The 23916-nt window shown below is 44.9% G+C and overlaps 1 protein-coding gene across 2 annotated transcripts in view; it reads left to right on the top strand.

Moving 5' to 3' along the window:
- LOC115646112 (dynein heavy chain 5, axonemal-like) overlaps window positions 1–23916 on the top strand; it is a 297132-nt gene that overhangs the window by 196794 nt on the left and 76422 nt on the right. For both annotated transcript variants that reach the window (XM_030551608.1, XM_030551609.1), the window contains 3 exons: window positions 6630–6848; window positions 8588–8764; window positions 15427–15621. In XM_030551608.1, the coding sequence (XP_030407468.1) occupies window positions 6630–6848; window positions 8588–8764; window positions 15427–15621 (591 nt within the window). The remainder of the gene's footprint in view (window positions 1–6629; window positions 6849–8587; window positions 8765–15426; window positions 15622–23916) is intronic.

Here is a 23916-nt window from a genome sequence, read left to right on the forward strand (position 1 = left end):
AGTTGGAAATATGTTGGATCCTGATTGGCCATCACCAGGGTACTGGCAGACATGAGTTGGTGTGGGCTGCTGGGGAGAGGGGAAGGAATGCCAGCCCAACCTGGACCCCCTCTCGAAGCTGGTACTTGATGTTTTCCTGACCAGGGCACAGATTGGACCTTGGCAGGGCTGCTTGATGCAAAGTGTTCCAGTTCCCTGCAGTATAGGCATAGGCCGATGCCCAGAATTGATTCTTCTCCATGTTGAGAGGCAGGGTCGGGCATCCTTGACTTGCGTGGGTTTGGGCAACAAGGAAGGGACTGGTTATGGGAGAAGGGCTGAACCAGTAGGGCTGGCAGGAGCCAAGAGGACCATATTGTTTTCTTGCCAGTTTTTGGTCAAGTGATTGTCAATCTTGATGCATAGGTCAGCTAAGGCTTTTGGAATGGACAGGGATTCCACCCATGCCAGTTCATCTTCGATATCATTGCTTAAGGTGAGCTAGAAATGATAACACTAGGCAGCCTCATTCCACTTGGTCTCATCTACCAAATGTCAGAACTACACTACATATTTAGCAACTGGCCAATATTCTTGCTGCAACACTTGAAGTGTGGTTTTGGCTGCACACTTGTGACTTGGGTCATTGAAAATCATCACCATAGCTTGAACTAAGTCCTCAAATTGTCCCAGAAGCGGGCTTGATTATTCCAGGAGTGGAAACGCCCAAGTCAGGGACTCCCTGGGAAGCAGGCTGATAATCAATCCCTCTCAGGCTTGGTCAGTATGGTACTATTGTGGGCAGAGAAGAAATATGACCTGACATTGAATTGCCATGGAACTTGTCAGGTAGGGGGAGCTTGAGCCCATGAGGAACAGGGGTCACAGCTGAAGGTGGCACGGCTTGAGCTTACAGGGTAGGTCTGCAGGATAGCAATCTTCGCTTACAAGGTCTTGTAGGGCTCCCACTATCTCTGTCAGAGAGAGATTGACCTTTATTGAATCCATGCTTGTCCGATCAGTCCTAGTTCTCTTATTGTTTGTGCTTGGCTGCTCACACTGTCAGTGACCAGGACATGGACAGTCATGCCCAGTGGTTTGAGCAGGAGTCAGTAGCCAGGAGTCACAGACCACAGTCAGAGCTGGAGTCAGAGGCCAGGCACCAGAGCCAAGGGTCAGAGTTCAAATCAGAAGTCAGAAATCAGAGCTAAGGGTCATAATCAGAGTCAGAGGTCAGATTCCAGAGCTAAAAGTAAGGAATTGCAGCCAAGAGTCAGGACTGGTTTCCCCGGAGTGAGGTAAGACTGGGTCCAAGGCAGGAACAGGAGTGGGAACAAGCAGGCACAAGAACTATCACAGCCATGGGCTAATGCTTTGAGCAGCTGCTGAACTGCTGTACTGAAGAGCCAGTTTGCTGACTCTTCCAACCAATCAGATGAGGTAGCCAATCAGGCAGCCCACTTCAGGCCAGCTGCACTGATTAGTTTGACTGGAGATTGATTCAGCTGCAGTTCCTACTTCCAAAATGGCTCTGCTGCTGTGATGGAGCAGGAAGCAGGGTGGATTTGACCTGGGAATATTGCAGGGGAGTTACATTGGGGATGGGGGACTCCCCTTGAAGGAAAATACCTGAGCTGTAACCTGAGCCAGGAGGGGAGTTGGGAGAAGTGACACCTTCTGGCCAGGAGGTTGAACAAAGGAGAGGAGGAGCTGGGGGAAGGGGGAAGAGAGCTGCTGGAGGAGGTTTTGTCTTGAGTCTTGGGCTGGGTGATGCAACGCAGGGAACTCCAAGCTGGGGTCTAAGCTCCCTAACCCCCCTAGAAGGACTTGATTGAGGGGTTCTGGTTGTACCTACATGCTCCGCTTGGGACTGTGTTCCTGTCATCTAATAAACCTTCTGTTTTACTGGCTGGCTGAGAGTCATGGTGAATCTCAGGAAGAGGGGTGCAGGGCCCTGACTCCCTCACACTCTGTGACAGTTGCATGCCCTGATACCTAAGCTCCTTGTTCCAGATGATTTATTTAATTCTTTTCTCCCAAAGACCTACCTCTTTGTGTTGGATTAGCTGTCAGCTCCAAATACCCCATTCGGGGGCGGGGGGGCAGCTCTCTCTCAAGTCTTCTCTCTCAGCCTCACACACCTCGCCTTTTAGGTGTCATGGTGTGTATTTTTCCTTGCTTTTTTCCACTATAAAATAATTGCCATCACCAGCCTGGTCTCTATGATCGGCTGGATGTCATCAACTTCAGTGGCAATATCTACCGAAGTTCTTGTTGACATTGCTGTTCCCCTGAGGTTGAATTCATGGAAAAGTGTACTCTTCCTTTGTTGACATAAATCAGATTTGCTCCTCTAATTCTCTGTTGACAGAGTCGTGTCTTTTAGGGCCCACCAGACTTCATGCTGTATGTTTTATCATTCTTGGCCAGGGCCAGCTCTAGACCATATGGTGCTCCAGATGAGGAGCGTCTTCAGTGATCCCCTCCATTTATTAAACTTTTGAATACCTTATTTTTTATTGCATTTGTAGTCCATCTCATGACTTTGATGCATGATTTGCATGCATGATTTATGCCTGTCAGATAAGATGATAAATTTGCATGCTAGGATCTGTAAATCTGTATTTATTCGTGCCATATATAAGCAAATAAAAATGGTTTCCTCTAAGCTTATAGAAACCTTTTAATTTTAAGAATAACTGAAATGTACTAATGTCAACAAATTGAACTGGGCACTAACCTTTGGTGGACTAGTTTTAAATAGTGTTGCAGTAGGTGACAGACTTAGAATGTTAACTCTATCCCTTTAGTTCAAAAGCTTGCTTTTCTCACCTTTGCCCTTGCAAACTCAGAGTGTTACAAAGATCCAAAGACTGACCAATGGCATTTTGAAGTGGTAAAATAGCTATCATTGATCGAAGATACATTTTAATGAGCCTGAGCTTCAAAAAGCTGCGCTTACCGCTTGCAACTGTGACTGGCAGCGTGAACAGAATCCTCAAAGCTTTCCACAGATTAGGAAAAGTATCTGTCAGCTCTGCATTATGAGTGAATTGGCGAAGACAGTGCTTCCTGTGTTGCACAATGTGACAGAAGTTGTCCAATTTGACATAGAGGTCTTTATCATTGACGTCTGAACATTCCTCATGTCCAGTGAAGGTCTGTACAATTGTCCAAGAGTGTTTTCCTGTCTGCCGGCAGCTTACTAAGGTCATACAAACCTCTTCTCTCCTCCCCCCCGTTTCTTCTTGTGCTGCTTCATTTGTCCAAACCTTCCTTCGAAGGACACTCAAGCTGTGTCAAAAAGTGAGCAAAAAAACTCCCTCTAGAATTTTTCTTCCGAGCTTCCCATCACTTCATCTCTGCCTTTGTAACCAAACTGTCTCTTCTTCCGATGAATACGAGTTTCCTTGAAGACAGGCTCAACTCCTAAATTTTCTGCCATTTCTTTGGCAGCAGTGATAGCGTCTTCAAATCTGTTGTCTCTGTAGGCCACAAAGAAAACATGGCAGCTTCTCATCAAAGTAGTAGTGGTCATGATGTCCATCGACTGAGTTTGTAATGCCTTACTTACACCTTTTACTTGGAACAGGATATTGGGCCAAACCACAACTGAGACCAGAAGTTTGAAGTCAGTGATCTGGTTTGCCAGGCTTTGCACCTCGTGTCAGACTCTGGCCTCGGCTTTACTTGACTGTGCCAGTTCCATCAGTATGTCGTAAACCTCAGTCACTTGGTACCTCACTGGCCTTACGTGGTCAATGCAGCTGTCCCAGCGAGCATCACTTAGTGGCTTCGCAGTCAGATTTGTAACATGGCCGTGAGGATCTTGCACCTGACAATTGATGCTGAAAACAGGATGCATATCCTTTGTAGTACTCCGAAGAGAGATACTGAATGTAAAGAAAATGATGCTGCATCTGACACAACCAGGTTGCAGGATTGGTAGCCACAAGCACAAAGAAAGCTCTTGGATTCAGCGCAAGGATCCTTGCCTGGACACCATTGTTTCTTCCTGTCATGTTTGCACCATTGTCGTAGCCTTGGACACAGTAGTCCTGAAGCTTTATTTTATTCTCATTCAGACTATTTATGAACAGTTCTGTTAGGCCTTTTCCAATAGAGTTGTCCACAGACCGGAAACAGGTAAAATGTTCCTTTACTTAAGTGTAGCCATCCTCGTCATCAACAAATCTTACTGTAAATGACATCTTTTCACTGTGAATAATGTAGGGAGTGTGGAATCTATTATTACGACATAGTACCTGGCTTTGCCGAGCTGCATCAATATGTTATCAAGCACCTTCCTTTCCATAAGGTCAGTCAATTTGTTTTGAATAGTTTTGCTGCAGTAATGGTCCACAGCTTCTTTACGAACTATTCAGTGTAGGTGCTCATGAATGACATTGTGATATTTCCCAAGGAGCTCTACCAAACCAAGGAAATTACCATTATGTTCAGTGAACAATGTATCCAATGAGCTGTGGAAAGCCAAATTATTCTTTTCAAGCATGGGTGGTGGGTATCGTAGGCAAGAGGAGGCTGTGCCTCCCCAAACAGCCTATCGTTGCTCTGCCCCCAGGCCAGCGTGCCTCCTGAAGGGACTTGGGGTGACTGGGGCAGCTGGTGCTGGGCCACGTTGCCTGCCTGGCGCGCTGGGACTGGGTGCCTGAGCACTGGGACTGGAGGCCACCCAGGGCTGGGGGCACAGCAACTGTGCTGCCTGGCTACCTGAGCTCCAGGGCAGGGTTAGTGACTGTGCTGCCCAGCCACCTGACCCCCAGGGCTGGGGGCGTGGTGACCATGCTGCCCAGATACCCAGAGTCCTGGAGCTGGAGGTGCTGCTGGGGGCGCTGTGGCTGCACTGTCTGGCCACCCACAGCAGTGGGAGTGGGGGTGCTCTGGCTGCGCCGCCCAGGCGCTGTAGGAGCCGAGGCTGTGGTGCAACGGGGCTGGGCCCTCTCCCCCCGGCTGTCTGGCATTGGGGTCAGGGGGCCACAGTGGGAGTGCTTTTGGTTCCTGTGGCAGAGAGGGATCAGAAGGGGAGGGGCGGGGCCTCGGGCACAAGAGGAGGAGCCAAGTGTTAGCCTCCTCGGGCAGCCAGGTCACCGGCCTCCCCTGTTTGCAAGGAAGAGGGTAATTGAGATCAGACACTTGAGCATGTTCCTCCAATGCTGGATTTCTACAGTAATAATGCGCTGGTTTTCTGTCTCTGTGCATTTATTTAGCTTAAGCCTAGACTCGATCTCCATCCATTTGGAGTAGGGCATAAAATGGCCAGGTGACTTTTCATGTTGCTTCAGAGCATCAGCTAAGTTATGCCAGTAATTGTACCCAGAAAGCACAAGCAACAATTTCACATTCTTGTCAAATATTTTGCAACAAAAACAGAACGCTAGAGTTTGAGTTAACTAGCCAGCACCCTGAGCCCAGCACCCCCAAGCATGGCATCCCAAGCAGTTGCCTGGGTCACTTGCCACTAAATCCAGCCCTGCTCTTGGGATTCTCAAGACATGCACTTGGCTTTTATTTTTCACAAGGATTTCACTAGGACAATTCACTGGATTTCAGCATATTATAATCAGAATTAAGGACATTTTCTTAGCAGAGCCCTGTGTTACAAACCAGTGCTTGTTCAGACTGTTTACAATGTCATCCTAATGGTGTCAATGTTCTGTTTGTTTATTGGCTTGGGCAAGGTGGGAGATATTTGCCTAAGTGAGACCTTTTATGAGTTATATATGGGTAATAAAGCTTTTGGCAGAAAATACATGACCACTTCAGAAATCTTGTAACAAAAGGAGTATAGAGTTAAGTTACATGCAGATTATACCAGATTCTCATTAAATTCCAAAATAACCAGTTCAGCAGGAAACAATCTTTAATTATAAATGTGATTACTAAGCAGGGTTTCCTTTAGTTGCTCCCTGATTTTTTACAATTATGTATATATTGGAATAAACTTTTCATAATTCATTGAATAAACATTAGTTTTGTCTGGTAGGAATGCACCAGTCATGAGCCCAGATTTCAGTGATTAAATATTAGTAATTAAGAATTAAACAGTTAGGTGAAGCATGTTGATTGGATTTTAGCTCCCAGAAGAGCAAAAATGCATGCTTAGTGCAACTGGTACATTGTGCTTCCTTTTACTTTATCACAGAAGTAATTGGGAGGAAAACCAGTAGTTTGCTTAATTAGCTGTTCATAATTCAAAAGTCACTGTTGTCATTTGTTCTTGCCCTCAGAAGAAATTACAAAAGTTTGAGACTTGGGTATAATATTGAACAGATTGCCTAAAGTCCCTAGCGTACAGCTGTTTCATGATGGCTTTCGAGTGTATTGCCGATTTTGAACTGTTGAAAATGAAGATGCATTGTATGATTAACTGATCAGCCTGAAGTTACTAACTAATCAAAGCAGTTTAATAATGCACCAAACCACTTAATGTTATGATTTCTTGCCAGCAATAACTAAAATTGAAAAAAGAAACTATATTCAAGTTTTCTGGTTTCAAACAAAGCATTGTATTAAAATAATACCCCAGTACTGTACAGTAATACCACACTATAGTAGTATGGAATGAATGCTATGAGTTAGAACTGTCAGATAATTGGGATTTAATATTTTTCACTCTAAATTATTTGTAGGCAAATCTAGCATTGCAGGAAGCAAGGCTAGCAGTTGCCCAAACGGAATTAAATAATGCACAGAACCAGCTTGATGAGAAACAGAGGGAATTGGACCAAGTACAAGCGATGTATAATGCTGCCATGCAAGAGAAGCAAACTTTATTGGATGATGCTGAGGCTTGCAGACGGAAGATGAATAATGCCACAGCCCTAATTGAAGGATTAGGTGGAGAAAAGGTATTGATGCAGCTGAGCAAACATCCGGCAAAAATTAATTGCTTTGAGCACCACCCAGAGCAACAATCAATAGTGTCAAATAAATTCACAGACAAAAAGTGACATCTAAATACTGCAGTGTGAATGTTATTGTGTTTTGCTTATATATATGTAAAATTCTTGGTTGATCTGTGTGTATATAACAAAGTTATAATAGCCTGTTGAGTTAATATGGCTATTTTGTATGCACATTTAGATCATGATTCTGCAATTCATGTCAGGCTAAAGGTTTGGTTCAAGCATGGGGTGCAATACTGGCAAAACTCCCTTTAACTTCAATAGGATCATGAAATAGGTCTTTTATTAAACATTTGAATGAAATATTATGAAAAGAATTATTCTTTTTCATATGTACCCAAGAATAGTAGTTCAAAGTATTGACTATTACCCTGCAAAAAAATTTCAGTTGCAGGTCTGTGAGTTGACAAACACGTTAACCAATAGGTTATAATTTTGACTTGTCAGTATCCCATGGGCAAGACATTCACCCAGTAGAAAAGTAAGGCCTGGCAGCATTTCACATCTTTAAAAGACTTTGTTTTCAGTTCAGAATGCATATCTGAAGATAGACTATGAGGAACATTGCCTTTACAAAATTGTGTGCACTTTCAATAAATACTGAATGTATATTTTGAACCCAAAAACACATTAGGGTTGGACATTTTGATCATGTCATGGAGTGACCATTGCCCCATGTGCTTTGAGCTTGAAATCGCCTTTTCTTGTCAGGGTGAGGGAACTGCTTTGTTGGCCCGGCTTTAGGGGCTAATGGAACCTGAACCTTTCCAGAGGACTCTGAAGGAGGATACTGTTCATCTCTGTTGATCATTTGGTAGCACCTTATAATAATTGGTTGTGTGAAATCCTAGCCTCAGTGAAGTCAATGAGAGTTTTGTCATTGATTCCAGTGGGCCCAGGATTTCACCATGTGTCTTTCAGTTTGATGGGTTGGCTCCTTGGTGCCTTCTACCCTGGGTTCTTCACAAGTCACCTGTTTATGGAGGACTTGTGATCGCTGAAGCAGAAACAGGACAGCTAGACCAGTGGTGGTGCAAGACTTGATCTAATTGATTTCATCATCAAGTATATGCTGTGCAGGAGCTATAAAGACATTTTTTGCCTCCACCATTGCATCCACAAAGTCTCGAAGTTTGAGGAGAAAAAGCTGTTATTGTTTTTTGTTGTGTTTTAAATATATATGAAAAGTGTTGAAAGCTTTGGCTACATATTTTAAGCCAATACATAAACTGAAAGAGCAAATCTGAATATTTGACTGCAATTCAGTATGGTGAGGTTTCATGGGTCTTGAGCTGTAAGAGCTTTCAGGACCTCTGAGTCTGCTATACTTTCAGAGACCGACAGCATGATAAGGGGATACACAGAGCCTGGTCCTGCAGTCTTCACTTGGACAAAACTGTCACAGCCTTTAATGAGAGTTTTGTTTAACTAAAGATTGTAAAACCAGGCCAATAGTGCATACAAAACAAATGAGAATAGAAATTCATAACCTTAAGGGAATAATTAAAAAAATATTTAGGAAACTTCTTATGCTTTCGGAATAGAATGTTTTAAGCCCAAAACACTCTTGATTCAATTAGCAGTAAAAATATACTTGGAATAAAAAATAGATGCTTTGATTTGAACTTCAGTTGAATTTTGTGCCTATTTAACAAAGTTCTTTACAACATTTTAAAATTTAGATTCGTTGGACAGAAAGCAGCAAAAATTTTCAAAATCAAATTATTCGATTGGTGGGAAATGTTCTTCTAGCCACTGGATTTCTCTCTTACTCTGGGCCATTAAATCAGGAGTATAGGAACCTGCTGCTCCGGCTGTGGAAGACAGAAATGGACCGAAGTAGAATTCCATATAGTGACGTAAGTATTCCTACATTCTAGAAAAAGATACATTATTGTGCCCCACAGAGAAATACAGTTAAGAACATTTAATCCTTAACAGAGAAATAATTTGAAAAGATTTATAGTCTGTCAAGTTCCATCTCCTTCTTTTTAAAAAATAAAAATAAAAAAATTGGCAAATATGCTAATATAAAAAAATCTCATTCAAAAATCCTCTCTTTTTACTTCAGTACATCCTAAATCCTGCACATACTGAATCACATGGTGGAGTTAGCAAATTCAACCAGGCTACTGTAATATGAGAATTCCTTATGTTAATATTTCTGTAAATCACTTTAGCTATATATGGTATTTAGTGACAGTAAGATAATATAAAAAAGAGCCTGCTCCTGCTCCCATTGGAGTCATTGCCGGCAATTTTAGGCACCAGATCCCTGTCAGCATGTATAGGGTGACTGTGTCCTTAAAAACCAAAATATCCTTGTTTTCAAGGTGTATCCACACGAATTTCACTAAAAGTAATGAGTACATGTGTGCTTCAAGGACTTCCCCCTAAAAGGATTATCACACTCTTGCCAGAACTTTCCAGGGACTCCCTCACCCCTCTGTACTTGTCCTTTAACCTGCATTCCTCCTGTAGGAGAGGGAAGAGGCTTGTTTGGCTGAGGAGAGCAGAGGTTCCCTTCTCTCATTCTCCCAAGCACCTCTTCCTGTTGCCACCAAGACCATCCCCTTTCTGTTGTTACCCACTATCCCCCCCACCAACATTAAACATCTGGTCAACCTAGAATCACTTATTTTATTGTTATGATTCTGAAGTTTAAAGCCATGAATATCGGGGATGGATTTGGATGAAAGCTCCTTTTATTTGTTTCATATTTCTACCAGATTGTGTAATGAATACTTTAACCCACTGTTCTTACAGATTAAGTTGTCAAAGCAATTGACTCCTCACTCGCACAATAAGGTTTACTAGGATTTAGAGTTACTTAAGTATAACATTAAGATAATCGAGATTTGCTAGAAAATGCTTATAAAATGGAACTAAACAGTTTTTCCATTTCTCAGACTTCATGCTTCATTTTTAATCTCAGTGTAGTTTGTTTGATTTTAAGTTTTAAAGTGACATGAAAATGTTCTTAAAACCAACTCTAGTACAGAACGCTGTAGCTTTAGAATAGGGAAATGTTATTTCTACACTCACATACATTAGAAATTAGAAAGTAAGTGCAGCCATATCCTAATCCTGTCCCTCAGCCTTGTCTACACATAGTTGCACCATTTTAACTAACCGTGTGATGTTAAGCTGATTTACTTAAACCAGTGGTTTTCAAATGATAGATTGCGACCCAGTACTGGGTTGTGGAATGTCCTTGGGAAAGTTTATGGAGCTTCTTCCCCAGGAGTCCCGTCAAGAATTTACGGCCCTACTTGAGGAGGGTAAAAAGGTGGCAAGAACCTCCCTCCAAGCCTCTCTGGATGCAGTGGACTCTGCAGCCAGAACTCTGGTGTCGGGAGTGATGATGAGGCATATCTCCTGGCTCCAGGTCTCAGGCCTTCCTCCTGAATTACAACAAACTATTCAGGACTTGCCCTTCGAAGGCCAGGGCCTTTTCTCAGACAAGACTGACCTCAGATTGCGAAGTCTGAAGGACAATCGCGTCATAATGCGCTCACTGGGAGTGCACACACCAGTGACCCAATCAGGACCTTCCGGCCCCAGCCACACCACCCTGACGCCCCGCCTAGGCCGCGTCAGGACTTTAGCAGAAGGCATGGTAGAAGGATTTGTCAGAGGCAGTCTGGCCCCCAAAGGGGTCAAAATCAGGCCTCCCCTAAACCACCAGCGGGGCCCAAGCAGAACTTTTGATGGGACACCCGAGGACGGCCCATCAGTTACTTTCCCGGATCTTTTTCCTCCATTTGTCAACTGCCTCTCCCATTTCCTCTCTGCCTGGTCCCAGCTAACTTCCGATTGCTGGGTCCTGCGCACGGTGGAATTGGGATACCACCTCCAGTTTATTTCAGCCCCACCTTCCCACCCTTCCTCCCCGTCCCTCTTCAGGGACCCCTCTCACGAGCAATTCCTCTTACAAGAGGTCCAGTCACTCCTAGCCACAGGAGCCATAGAGGAGGTGCCAAAAGACATGAGGGGCAAGGGGTTTTATTCCTGCTACTTCCTAATCCCCAAGGCAAAGGGAGGTCTGCGACCGATCCTAGACCTGCGAGAACTCAACAAATTCATGATAAAGTTGAAGTTCCGCATGGTAACCCTAGGGACCATTATCCCGTCCCTGGATCCGGGAGACTGGTATGCCGCCCTCGATATGAAGGACGCATATTTCCACATCGCAATTTACCCACCACACAGATAGTACCTCCATTTTGTGGTCAACTATCAACACTTTCAGTTCACCGTACTTCCGTTCGGCCTTTCTACGGCTCCGCGAGTGTTCATGAAATGAATGGCCGTAGTCGCTGCCTCCTTCTGGCGTCGTCGAGTACACGTCTACCCATATCTCGACGATTGGCTCATTCGAGGGACCTCCCAGTTACAAGTGTCACACCACCTGTGCATTGTCCAAGACCTCTTCAGGAGCCTAGGCCTGCTGATCAACACAGAGAAGTCTACTTTGACACCCTCGCAGAGAATAGACTTCATCGGAGCGGTTCTGGACTCCAATCTGGCCAGAGCCTGTCTCCCACAGTCGCATTTTCAAGCAATGGCTACAATTATTCGAGATCTTCAAACCTTCCCGACAACGTTGGTGTGCAACCGCCTCAGTCTAGTAGGTCACATGGCCTCTTGCACCTTCGTGACCAAACACGCCAGGCTACATCTCCATCCCTTTCAAACCTAGCTTGCTTCAATATACCGGCCACGCAGGGACAGCCGGGACTCGGTGCTCACTATTCCTCAGAAGGTTCTGGGCTCCCTAACCTGCTGGCTAGACCCCACTATAGTCTGTGCAGGGATGCCATTCCACCCGCCTCAACCCTCGATGGCCCTAACCATGGACCCATCATCTCTGGGTTGGGGTGCTCACCTCGAGGGCCTACACACTCAAGGCCTCTGGTCAACTCAAGAGTTAGCCTTACACAACAATGTGCAGGAACTGAGGGCAGTGAGTCTAGCATGCCAGGTGTTTCGAGAACATCTCCAAGGCCATTGTATGTCAGTATTCACGGACAACACAACGGCTATGTTTTACATAAACAAGCAGGGCGGAGCATGCTTCTCCCTCCTCTGTCAAGAAGCCTTCCACCTCTGGGACTGTTGCATAGCCCACTGGATCGATTTGGTAGTGTCCTTTCTCCCAGGAGTCCAGAACACTCTGGCGGATCACCTCAGCAGATCCTTCCTGTCTCACGAGTGGTCGATTCGTCTGGATGTCATCCATTCTGTTTTCCAGAAGTAGGGGTTTCCCCACATAGACCTCTTTGCCTCCCGAGAGAAGAGGAAATGCCAGGTGTTCTGCTCCTTTCAGGGACGTTCTCCGGGTTCCCTATCAGATGCTTTCCTCATCCCGTGGAAGAAGCACCTACTCTATGCCTTTCCACCGTTCCCACTGGTCCACAGAGTCCTACTCAAGCTTCGCAGGGACAGCGCCCGCCTGCTCCTGATTGCTCCAGCGTAGCCGAGGCAGCACTGGTACACCATGTTGTTTGACCTCTCAGTGGCTGACCCGATCCTCCTGCCACTCTGGCCGGATCTCATAACACAGGAATTCGGCAGACTTCACCATCCGGACTTGCAGTCTCTTCACCTCCCAGCATGGTTGCTGCGTGGTTGAGCCAGTCTGAGATGCGTTGCTTTGCCTCCATCCAACAGGTGCTCTTGGGCAGTAGGAAGCCTTCCACTAGGATGACATATCTGGCCAAGTGGAAGCATTTCTCCTGTTGGTGCGCTCAGCATAACTCAGTCCCCACGCAGGTGTCAGTTCCTACTGTCCTGGACTACCTTTGGTCCCTGAAAGAACAAGGCCTAGCGGTCTCTTCCATAAAGGTGCATCTGGCAGCCATCTCCGCCTTCCACCCAGGGGAAAATGGCCGATCAGTCTTTTCTCACCCCATAGTTTCAAGGTTCCTCAAGGGATTGGAACGTTTGTACCCACAAGTTAGATGCCTGACCCCTACCTGGGACCTCAACCTGGTGCTAGCCAAGCTTATGGGTGCTCCTTTCGAACCACTAGCCACCTGCTTGCTGTTGTACCTTTCCTGGAAGACAGCTTTTCTCATCACAATTACTTCAGCAAGACGAGTATCTGAGCTTTGGGCCCTGACAGCGGACCCCCCATATACGGTGTTCCATAAGGACAAGGTATAGCTGCGACCACACCCCTCCTTCCTCCCTAAGGTGGTGTCCTCCTTTCATGTCAATCAAGACATCTTCCTTCCAGTCTTTTTCCCAAAGCTGCATCCATCGCATCGGGAACAACAGCTGCACACGCTAGATGTTCGCAAGGCTCTCGCCTTTTATATCGAGAGAACAAAACCCTTCCAAAGGTCGCCTCAGCTCTTTGTAGCTGTGGCAGACCGGATGAAAGGCCTACCGGTCTCATCCCAAAGAATTTCATCTTGAGTAACGTCCTGCATCCGTACATGCTATGATTTGGCTCACGTTCCGGCTAGCCACCTCACCGCCCATTCTACTCGGGCTCAAGCTTCATCTGCCACCTTCCTGGCCCATGTTCCCATCCAGGAAATATGTCAGGCAGCTATCTGGTCATCGATTCACACCTTTGCCTCACATTACGCATTGGTTCAACAGTCCAGAGATGATGCAGCGTTTGGCTCAGCAGTTCTGCATTCTGCAACATCTCACTCCAACCCCACCGCCTAGGTAAGGCTTGGGAATCACCTAATTGGAATGGATATGAGCAAGCACTCGAAGAAGAAAAGACAGTTACTCACCTTTGTAACTGTTGTTCTTTGAGATGTGTTGCTCATATCCATTCCAAACCTGCCCTCCTTCCCCTCTGTCGGAGTAGCCGGCAAGAAGGAACTGAGCGGCCGTTGGGTTGGCAGGGGTATATATCTGGCGCCGTAACGGCGCCACTCCAGGGGGTGACCCAGCCGACCCGCCGAGTGTTGCTAGGGTAAAAATCTTCCGACGAACGTGCATGTGGCGCGCGCACACCTAATTGGAATGGATATGAGCAACACATCTTGAAGAACAACAGTTACAAAGATGAGTAACCGTCTTTTTTATTTTTGAATGCACTTATTTTTGTATATAATTCTACATTTTTAAGTTTAAATTTCATAATAAAGAGATTGCACTTCTGTACCTGTATTAGGTGAATTTAAATATATTATTTCTTTTGTTTTTTACAGTGCAAATATTTGTAATAACAAAAAATATAAAGTGAGCGCTGTACTCTTTGTATTCTGTGTTGTAATTAAAATCAATATATTTGAAAATGTAGAAAATATCCAAAAACATTTAAGTAAATGTTATTCTATTATTGTTTAACAGTACAATTAATCATGATTGATTTTTTAAATCACTAGACAGCCCTATTATTAACTTGTTTGTTAAACTTTTCCCAGCTTGAAGTGAAATTATTAAAGTTTTGACATGGTCAGACTGAAGGTGTCAAAGGAGTGCAAATAGAACTAACCACTAGGTCTTGGAGCCACCAGTGTTGCCAACTCTCATGATTTTATCACAAGTCTTGCAATTTTTGGTGTTTTTCTTAAAGCTCCATCCTCTAGAGTCATCTGCTTTTGTAAGAATTTCAGCTTACATTTAAGAAAGGAAGATGTTTCTAGCCCTAGTAGTTGCGGAGAAAGCTTGAAAATGTGAATGCTAAAAGCTGCCAAAACAGAAGGCAAATAAAATAACTCAAACTATATTGTTTTTAAAATCTCTTGATTTTTGGAGGCCTGACTCATGATTTGAACTTTTGGGGTTGGCAATAGCAAGCCTAGCTCTGACCACATCTTAATTGGGGAGACTTAGGCCATCGAAGCCAATCAGACTACTTACAGTACATAAAGTTAAGCATGTGAGTAAATCTTTGCAGAATCAGGCCTTAAAAGAGAATGAAAGCTGGGGAAAGCCTTGACATTTTAACAGTACGTTTCTAAGCCTTTTCTTTGAAAATGTAAAGTAATTGCTATGATTCGGAGTTTGTGGGATATTCACTTCCCCCCTTTCAGATCCATTGGAGGGCATGATATGAATTTACAGCTGGAATGGGCAGTGCTTTGCAGAATGAAGCTGAGGACAAAGGCTGCCTGCAGCAGATGTGGCTATAAAGTGGCTGCTTGTAGCTGAGCTGGCAAAAAGGAGGGTAGCTCACTTAACAGTGAGTGAGCATATGGACTGAGAACAGAACTGGGACCAAAGTGCTCCCACAGTTTTAATCCTGGCTCTGACACTGACTTCCTCTGTGGGACCAGTCTGGTCACTTAGCTCTTTTGTCTTAGAGTGCATCTACTTTTCAAAATAAAAAACAAAAACATGGCAGCGAGTCTCAAAGTCCTGGTCTGTTCTTGCGGGGCTCATGCTATGAGGCTAAAAATAGCAGTGTAGGCATTCCCATTCAAGCTGGAGCCCAGGCTCTAAAACTCAGCAAGGTGAAGTATGTTTGCTTTTTCAGAAAATTTAGCTTCCAACTAAGCATTTTTAATAATAGCATGCTAACAGATTATAATTTAATATTTTATACTAGGATCTTAACCTCATCAGTATGCTTGTTGACAATGCTAAAGTTGGAGAATGGAGCCTTCAGGGTCTCCCAAATGATGACCTTTCAATTCAGAATGGCATCATTGTCACAAAGGCATCTCGGTATCCTTTGCTGATTGACCCACAAGGTCAAGGAAAGATCTGGATTAAGAATAAGGAAAAGGATAACGAACTCCAGGTATGTTCTCTGTTTAAAGCATTTTTCATCTTTTGTCATGTTAGATCATTGCTAATAGTATAATAACCAGTACAAGTTAATTATACACTACCATATTTTGGCTATGCACTATGGTAATTGGAATCAAGTCTTTATTTTATATTTTGTCTGTGGTGAAAAGATGTAAAAAATGATGTATAGATTACATATATATTATGCTTTTATGTAAAAGGATGACATCCATCCGATAATTTGTATTTATCCTACACCTTTGACCACCTCACCCACACTCTAGTCACCTGTTGATCCCCTTTGGGATTTGGGACTTACTGTCACATTCCAAACCTCTGAGATCTTCAGGTTTTTTTTTTGTTCAGTCTACTTTCCACATTAATGTTCCATTTCTGTTGCACACCTTCTCTCCTCATTCATTTTTCATGGGCTAATGTCCCTTCAGCAATGGTCCAATGGTGTTGCTGGTGGCTCCAAGTCTAAGCTCTGCCCTTCAAATCAGGCCACCAGATCTTCTGCCTCCAGATCTTCTGCCTCCAGAAGTATGACAAATTGGCCTTTCACTTTCTCTCAACTATTTTGTTTTATCATCTTTGTTTTTATTCATTTTTGTGCAGTTGCAAGTTATAATCTTCCTCCTCCTCCTCCTCCCCTGTGTATCAGGGTAAATAGCAGTGTGGTGGTTTCAACCACTTGGATGTGCCACTGCCAGACTTTTCTGTCCCCACTCGGGCACGGCTGAGCTGTCCTGCAAACAACTGGCTTAAATGTAAGCAGTGCTCCCTACACAAGGCAGCACTGACAGCCTCTCTAGAGAGGGAATTATGTCCTGCCACTTCCCAGGGATGGGGCTTGGAGCCAGAGTGGCATGTCAGGTCCCTGCCCTGCCCTGTGGAGTCATGGCTTCAAAGCAGAAAAGCCCATTAGGGGTTTCTGAACTTTCAGGGAGAGAGCCTAAAGACAAGGAGGAAGGTATCTGGCCAGCTCAGCAGGCAAGTCCCACAACAGAGCCGGGCTGGGTCCTGAAAGGGGCTCTCTGCTGCTCCTTGGGGAAAGTAGCAGGCCTCTTATCTAGCTCCCCTTCCAGAGAGGTAAGTGAGAAATCCCTTCCCATGATAAGAATGATCCTGACTGACTGAGGAAAGCCATGAGTGGTACTTGGTTGCACATGTAGTATTTAGCTGAGTGTTAGCTAGCCTGGAGGAGCAGGCCTTTCAGACTCCCCAAGTCAGTTAACAAGATTCTTTAACAACCAGTACCCTTCCTCTGTTGTATGGTCCGCAGTATTAATTTGGATAGAATATATGGGCTAGAAGTGTTAACATACCCACTCACTGTCCAACATTAAACAGTGTTAAATGAGGTTCGGGGTTTGATATATGAAAACCTCAGCTTGCTTAATACCATGGCAAACACACCATTAAAAATCCTTTTAACTTTTTATTAAAGATAAAGAAAAGAAGGAAAGCATTTGAAATGTAAAGTACTCAGTAAGGCTTTCATGTTAACAACATCGTTTGTTCTTTTTCCCTTTAGCTAGAGAGAGCTTTTAGAAGGGGGGGAAAAAAACGTTGTTTGACAGACTCTTAGATGGTAACAAAGATGGTAATAATTGTCCTTTTAGGGAGAAGAAAAGTTAGCTGAGATTGGCTGTAGCTGTTGTTGCTGCTGCTGTTAAAGTCCAATTCCGTTTCATCCCAGGCATGTTTGAGAATCAGCTGGAGCCAGCAGAGATGGCAGTGTCATTTGGGTGCCTCTCTCTGGCCCAATCTGGTCAGAACATGGCTCAGGATTAGGTTAAGGCAAGTTCAGGGTCTCAGTAGACAGTGCGGGTTGCAGCCAAGATGGTGAAACTCACTCCAGTAGCTATTTTTCTTTAAGTCTTTCTTTAAGGATGCTGTTGTGGGTCTGGTACATCCTGTCACCCTTTGGGGTCAGGGTAGGGTGTTGTAGCCCCATAGCTGAGTCCAAATGGCTACCCTTAGCCTCAGAGCAGTATGACCTAAGGGCCAGTGTCAGTGAGGCTGCCCTCTTAAGCGGGGCAGTGTGCCCTAGAGACCAGAGTCAATATGGCTGCCCGCTTATCAGACTTAATTTAGTCTTTCTGTCTCCTTTTTGTATCTTTTCCCATCAGCATTATAGGTTATTGTAACATCTTATGAATGTTCACATTCTTTTTACAGTTGAGCTCACAATTAGGCCCAGTTTGTGAGCCCAGTTATCACAACAGGTCCCGAGGCCAGTATAAATAGTGTACTACCTCCCCACAGTAAACAGCAGGAGAAGTAGTACTACATTTGGATCAGAAAAGAACCCAAAGAAATCTATCCCTACAGGACTTTTTCAGGACACAGTGTCAGTCAGTATCTTGCAAGGAACTCTTAATATTAATAAAATATCTTCCCTTTCAAGCATTATTAGGTACATGTGTTCCAGTTGATGCTTCCTTTGTGGACCTTGTTAAGATCTAAATGAGAACATCTGTTTAAACCAAATATTAAACTAAAATATTTATATAAATCAAAGACATTTCATAAATGTTGGAAGCCTAAACTGGATGCAGCAGTAGCTGCTCCAGTGAAAGACATAGTCACCACTTCTGAAGGGGACTTCCTCCAAAAGATGTCATAGAGCATAATGGTGATGAGACACTTCACAGCAATTTCAAAGCCTCAACTGTAGCCTTTCAAACCAAAGGTTTTTCATATATGTAGTAAGAAAAGCCTACTCTGTGGCAAATAAGTGGCTCATTGTCTAAAAGTATGATCTTTGCTTGGAGTGAGATGTCTTGGGTTCTGTCCTGGTCAAACCCTGGTTGTGATCTGTATCATAACCTTAGTCCCAGATTTGGACCTTAGCGTCCAAAATATGGGGGTTAGCATGAAAACCTCCAAGCTTAGTTACCAGCTTGGACCTGGTACTTGCTGCCACCACCCAAAAAATTAGAGTGTTTTGGGGCACTCTGGTCCCCCTGAAAAACCTTCCCTGGGGACCCCCAAGACCCAAATCCCTTGAGTCTCACAACAAAGGGAAATAATCCTTTTTCCCTTCCCCCCTCCAGGTGCTCCTGGAGAGATACACAGACACAAGCTCTGTGAATCCAAACAGAGTGACTCCCCCTCTCCGTTCCCGGTCCTGGAAACCAAAAGGACTTTCCTATTCCCCCAGAGGGAATGCAAAATCAGGCTAGCCAATTCAACACACACCGATCTCCCCTGATTTCTTCCTCCCACCAATTCCCTGGTGAGTACAGACTCAATTTCCCTGAAGTAAAGAAAAACTCCAACAGGTCTTAAAAGAAAGCTTTATATAAAAAAGAAAGAAAAATTACAAATGGTCTCTCTGTATTAAGATGACGAATACAGGGTCAATTGCTTAAAAGAATATTGAATAAACAGCCTTATTCAAAAAGAATACAAATCAAAGCACTCCAGCACTTATATTCATGCAAATACCAAAGAAAAGAAACCATATAACTTACTATCTGATCTCTTTGTCCTTACACTTAGAAACAAAAGATTAGAAAGCAGAACTACTTCTCCAAAGCTCAGAGAAAGCAGGCAGCCAGAAAACAAAGACCTAGACACACACTTCCCTCCACCCAGAGTTGAAAAAATCCGGTTTCCTGATTGGTCCTCTGGTCAGGTGCTTCAGGTGAAAGAGACATTAACCCTTAGCTATCTGTTTATGACAATCTGCAATGAGCAAAGGTTTCCAACTTGGTGGCTACAAGGAAGCTATGTCACACCATGAGTAGCCACCACTCATCCTAAACAGATATTGTGCATGCAGACTTCCAGGTGAGGAAATATTGGGGAAAACATTAGAAAAATTACTAGCTGATATTGCAGAGAGGCCTTGGCTCTCATTGTTAAAGCCAGCATAACAATCCACTGGTTGCTACCAACACCAAGGACATCGGTGGAGGGACTGTTACTCTGGAAGAGAGAAAAATCTGGAGTGGAAGTTTCCAAAAACACCTAGATAATTTTTCCTCCAAATGTACACAAATCCTTTTTATCTTTGTCATGCTGAGGATTTTGTCAAAAGAGCTCACAATTCCTGTAGAAGACTCTTCCTTCTGATCCAGCCTCTTCACCAAGACTCTTAAGTGGCTGGTTGAGGTCACCATAGACGCCAACTTTTCCCCACGCCAGTGGGTACTTGACCCCTCGCCTTGACCCACCCCTTCCCCACCCCCATGTCAACCCCTTCCCCAAAGTCCCCACTCCAACTCTGCCCCCTCCCTGCCCCATTGGACCCTTTCCCCAAATCTCTGCCCCGGCCCCGCCTCTTCCCTGAGCGCACCATGTTCGTGCTCCTTCCCAATGCTTGCTGTGCAAAACAGCTGTTTTGCAGTGGCAAGCACTGGGAGCGAGGGGGGAAAAGCAGGCACGTGGCGCACTCAGGGGAGGAGGTGGAGGTGGAACGGAGGCAGAGGTGAACTGGGGCGGGGAGCTGCTGGTGAGTGCAGAGCACCCACCAATTTTTCCCCATGGGTGCTTCAGCCCCGGAACACCCATGGAGTTGGCGTCTATGGTAGTCACAGTGTCACAGAGTCCACACAAGTTTCCTCCTTCTCGCCCTGTGCTTAGGCTGGTAAAATAAGAGTTCTCACACCTTCTTCTGGTGTTTCACCCTTGTGCTTTATTTTACAGTGCCACTGTGTAGTCCCCTTTATCCCACAACAGTTATCCCCTTTCCAACCTGTTCCAGGGTCTCTTGGCCCTTGAGGCTCCCTTCCTGTTGTGAGGAGACAGAGATGTAGCCTCCTGTCCCCTCCCAGGCTAGCCTCCCAACTGAGTTTTGTTCAGGGCTTTTATAGCCCTCCTAGCCTTCAGCCCAGCTGTCACTGCTTAGCTTAGTCTATTGCAGTGAGCCAGCCCTCATTAGGATCCGCAGCTGGGCTCCCTGCTGGCAGCTTTGAGCCTCTGCCCCGGCCTCTCTGCCCAAAAGCAGGGCTTAGCCAGCATTTCATCTATTGGGTGTCTGGGAAGTGGACAGGCAAAGCCCGCCCACTGCTAAAGGATCCTCCCCCAGCCTAAGGGGAGGAACCACAGGGCCACAGAACCCACTGAATGCGGGGGACAACTAATAAAAGAACAGGGACAGGAGTGAGGTCAAAGGGTCAGAAGGAGGGATCCCAACGGGGACACCGAGCAGAGAACCCCGGACAGCGCCCACTGCTCCTCGAAGGCGTCAAGGGAGCCAGTGGACGCCGCCCAGAGGAACTCCGCCCGGATGCGTGATCGGACCATGGAGCGGAAGCAAGCCCCACAGTCACCGGAGTCTCCGTCGGCCAACCTCCCCTCCCTGGTCGCGTGGATGGCCTTTTTCGCCAGGGCGAGGAGGAGGTTGACCAGGAGGTCCCGGGACTTCGTGGGGCCACGGATAGGGAGTGCATACAGAAGGAGGTGAGGGGAAAAGTGTAACCAAAAACGCAAGAGGATGGCCGTGAGGAGCCGGTGTAGGGGCTGCAACCTGGCGCACTCTAAGTACACGTGCGCCAGGGTCTCCCTCACGCCGCAGAAGGGGCAGGTGTCCGGGACAGGGGTAAACCGCGCCAAGTACACGCCCGTGCTCACGGCCCCATGGAGGAGCCGCCATAGCCAGCATTTCAGCAGGGCATTCAGGGGGTGTTACCCCTGCCCTACCACACACAGCAAGGCACAGGATGCATGTTACACACTAAAACCCATGCACAGAAAACATGCCAATCAGTACCCTGTCCAGAGAAACACACCCCTTCTAAATGAACAGCTGCTGGAAAGGATTCATAGCCACCAGTTCTTCAAGATCAGGAGGAGCTTCTGATCCCAGTGCAGAGAATTTCTCTCCCAAGGATCAAAACAGACATGGCTTTGGCTGTAATTTTACCACAATGGTAAAGATTTGCAAAGATCCAAAACTTGATTGCATCAGTCATCTCCTGAGAGGTCATCAGTAGTTAGTTATCAGAGAGGTAGTCATGTTAGTCTGTATCAGCAAAACCAACGAGTCCTTATTACTTTTTGTAGTGACACAGCTACTCCTAGTCTTTATTCAGGCCTAATTTGATGTTGTCAAGTTTGCAAATTAATTCCAGCTCTGCAGTTTCTTGTTGAAGTCTGTTTTTGAAGTTTTTTTGTTGAAGAATGGCCACTTTTAAGTCTATTATTGAGTGTCCAGGGAGATTGAAGAGCTCTCCTACTGGTTTTTGAATGTTACAATTCTTGATGTCAGATTTGTGTCCATTTATTCTTTTGCGTAGAGACTGTCTGATTTGGCCAATGTACATGACAGAGAGGCATTGCTGGCACATGATGGCATATATCACATTGGGAGACGTGCAGGTGAATGAGCCCCTGATGGTGTGGCTGATGTGGTTAGGTCCTATGATGATGTCCCTTGAATATATCTTATATATCTATATATCAGAGTTGGCAACGGGGTTTGTTGCAGGGATTGATTCCTGGGTTAGTGTTTCTGTTGTGTGGTGTGTAGTTGCTAGTGAGTATTTGCTTCAGGTTGGGGCGCTGTCTGTAAGCGAGGACTGGCCTATCTCCCAGGATCTGTGAGAGTGATGGATCATCCTCCAGGATAGGTTGTAGATCTTTGATGATGTCCTGGAGAGGTTTTAGTTGGGGGCAATAGGGGAGGACGGCTAGTGGCATTCTGTTACTTTCTTTGTTGGGCCTGTCCTGTAGTAGTGTAATTTGACACCATCAAATTAGGCCTGACTAAAGACTGGAAATGGCTGGGTCTCTACAAAAAGTAATTTTCCCTCTGTTGATACTCACACCTTCTTGTCAACTGTTGGGAATGGGTCACATCCACCCTGACTGAATTGGCCTCATTAGCACTGATCCCCCACTTGGTAAGGCAACTCCTATCTTTTCATGTGCTGTATATTTATACCTGCCTACTGTATTTTTCACCCACGAAATTTTATGCCCAAATAAATGTGTTAGTCTCTAAGGTGCCATAAGAACTCCTTGTAGTAGTGAGTTAGTTGTTTCCAATGGTTAGGATTGCTAGTGCCATGCATCAGCTTCATCCCTCATGGGTTTCTCAAAAGCACAGCTTCTGAAATTCCTTCTGAAACATAAAACCATGTGCTTGATGCAGTGCAAAATTAAGCATTATTAGATAACATCCAATGCCCCTTTGTGAGAGGTAAGCATAAACAACATGCTGAAAGCCAACACAACATTCATGCTAGACCCTTGCATACTCACTATGGAAGCAAGCATAGTTGAAAGACAAATTTCCAACATCTCATTGTATGTGTCCTTTTAGTTCATTTCGACACCTCTGTCAGGGTGTGTCCTTAAATAAAGTATTTTAAAAAGCAAAAACCACAAACATGGCCGTATGGGAAGGGACCACTGAGTACCATATCTTTTCTATGAACGTGACCAGTACCAGCTGCCTAAGTGGAAGGTGCAAAGTACTGTATGGCAGGCACTTATAGTATTTGTGGAGGAAGTCTCTTCCTTCTTCCTGTTAAGAGATGGCTTATTTTTGAGGCATGAATGTTTATATCCATTCTGAAAACTAGGGAATAACCAGAGACCAAAGGTTCCCCATGGCAATGGAAGTAGTGTCCTGCGAAGAGAAGAATCTGCTGCCTTTCCCGAGAGTTCACATAAAGGATACAGAAGAGATGAAAATGAAGAGTTGAAATCCTCCTCCTCATCCTTCACTGGCCCAAAAGGTACTTTGGGCTTGCTAAATAGCCAAGGACCCCACATTGTACCTTCAGAAAAGACCAGACATCTTGAAGCTGGGATTCCTTCATGTAGACTGGGAACATCTACCATTAACAGCTTGGGCACTGGAAGAGAAGTATAGTTCACCATGGAATCTCCATTAAGCAATGATACAGTTTTGTATCCAGACAGAACTCAACCAAGATATTTCATTTACTGATCTGGTCAAATTTACATTTCAGGATTGTAGGGGAGCAGAAAGCTCTTTGAGACAGGGACTGCCTCACTGTGTATTGCCCAACACAGTAGTGCCCTGACCTCTCAATGCTGTTGTGATATGAATATTATAATAATCCCAAAGATCTGGTGATCTCGGCTACACTAGAGTTTCTCCAGAAGGTTTGGTTGGAATCCTACAACTGAGCACTATAGAAATGTGTGTACCAACCATAGTGGCATTTTGTAGCCAGGCACATCATATCTTCCATTTGAGTATCAGGTGCCAAGTTTCATCACAGTGACAAATTAGACAAGCCTTTGGCTGACCTTTCTTGTCACCATTACTTCTGAAAAGAAAGTTTTAGAATTAGTTCCCATATCCCTACAAAAACCA

Source organism: Gopherus evgoodei, chromosome 2 (assembly GCF_007399415.2).
Source record: "Gopherus evgoodei ecotype Sinaloan lineage chromosome 2, rGopEvg1_v1.p, whole genome shotgun sequence".
NCBI lineage: Eukaryota > Metazoa > Chordata > Testudines > Testudinidae > Gopherus > Gopherus evgoodei.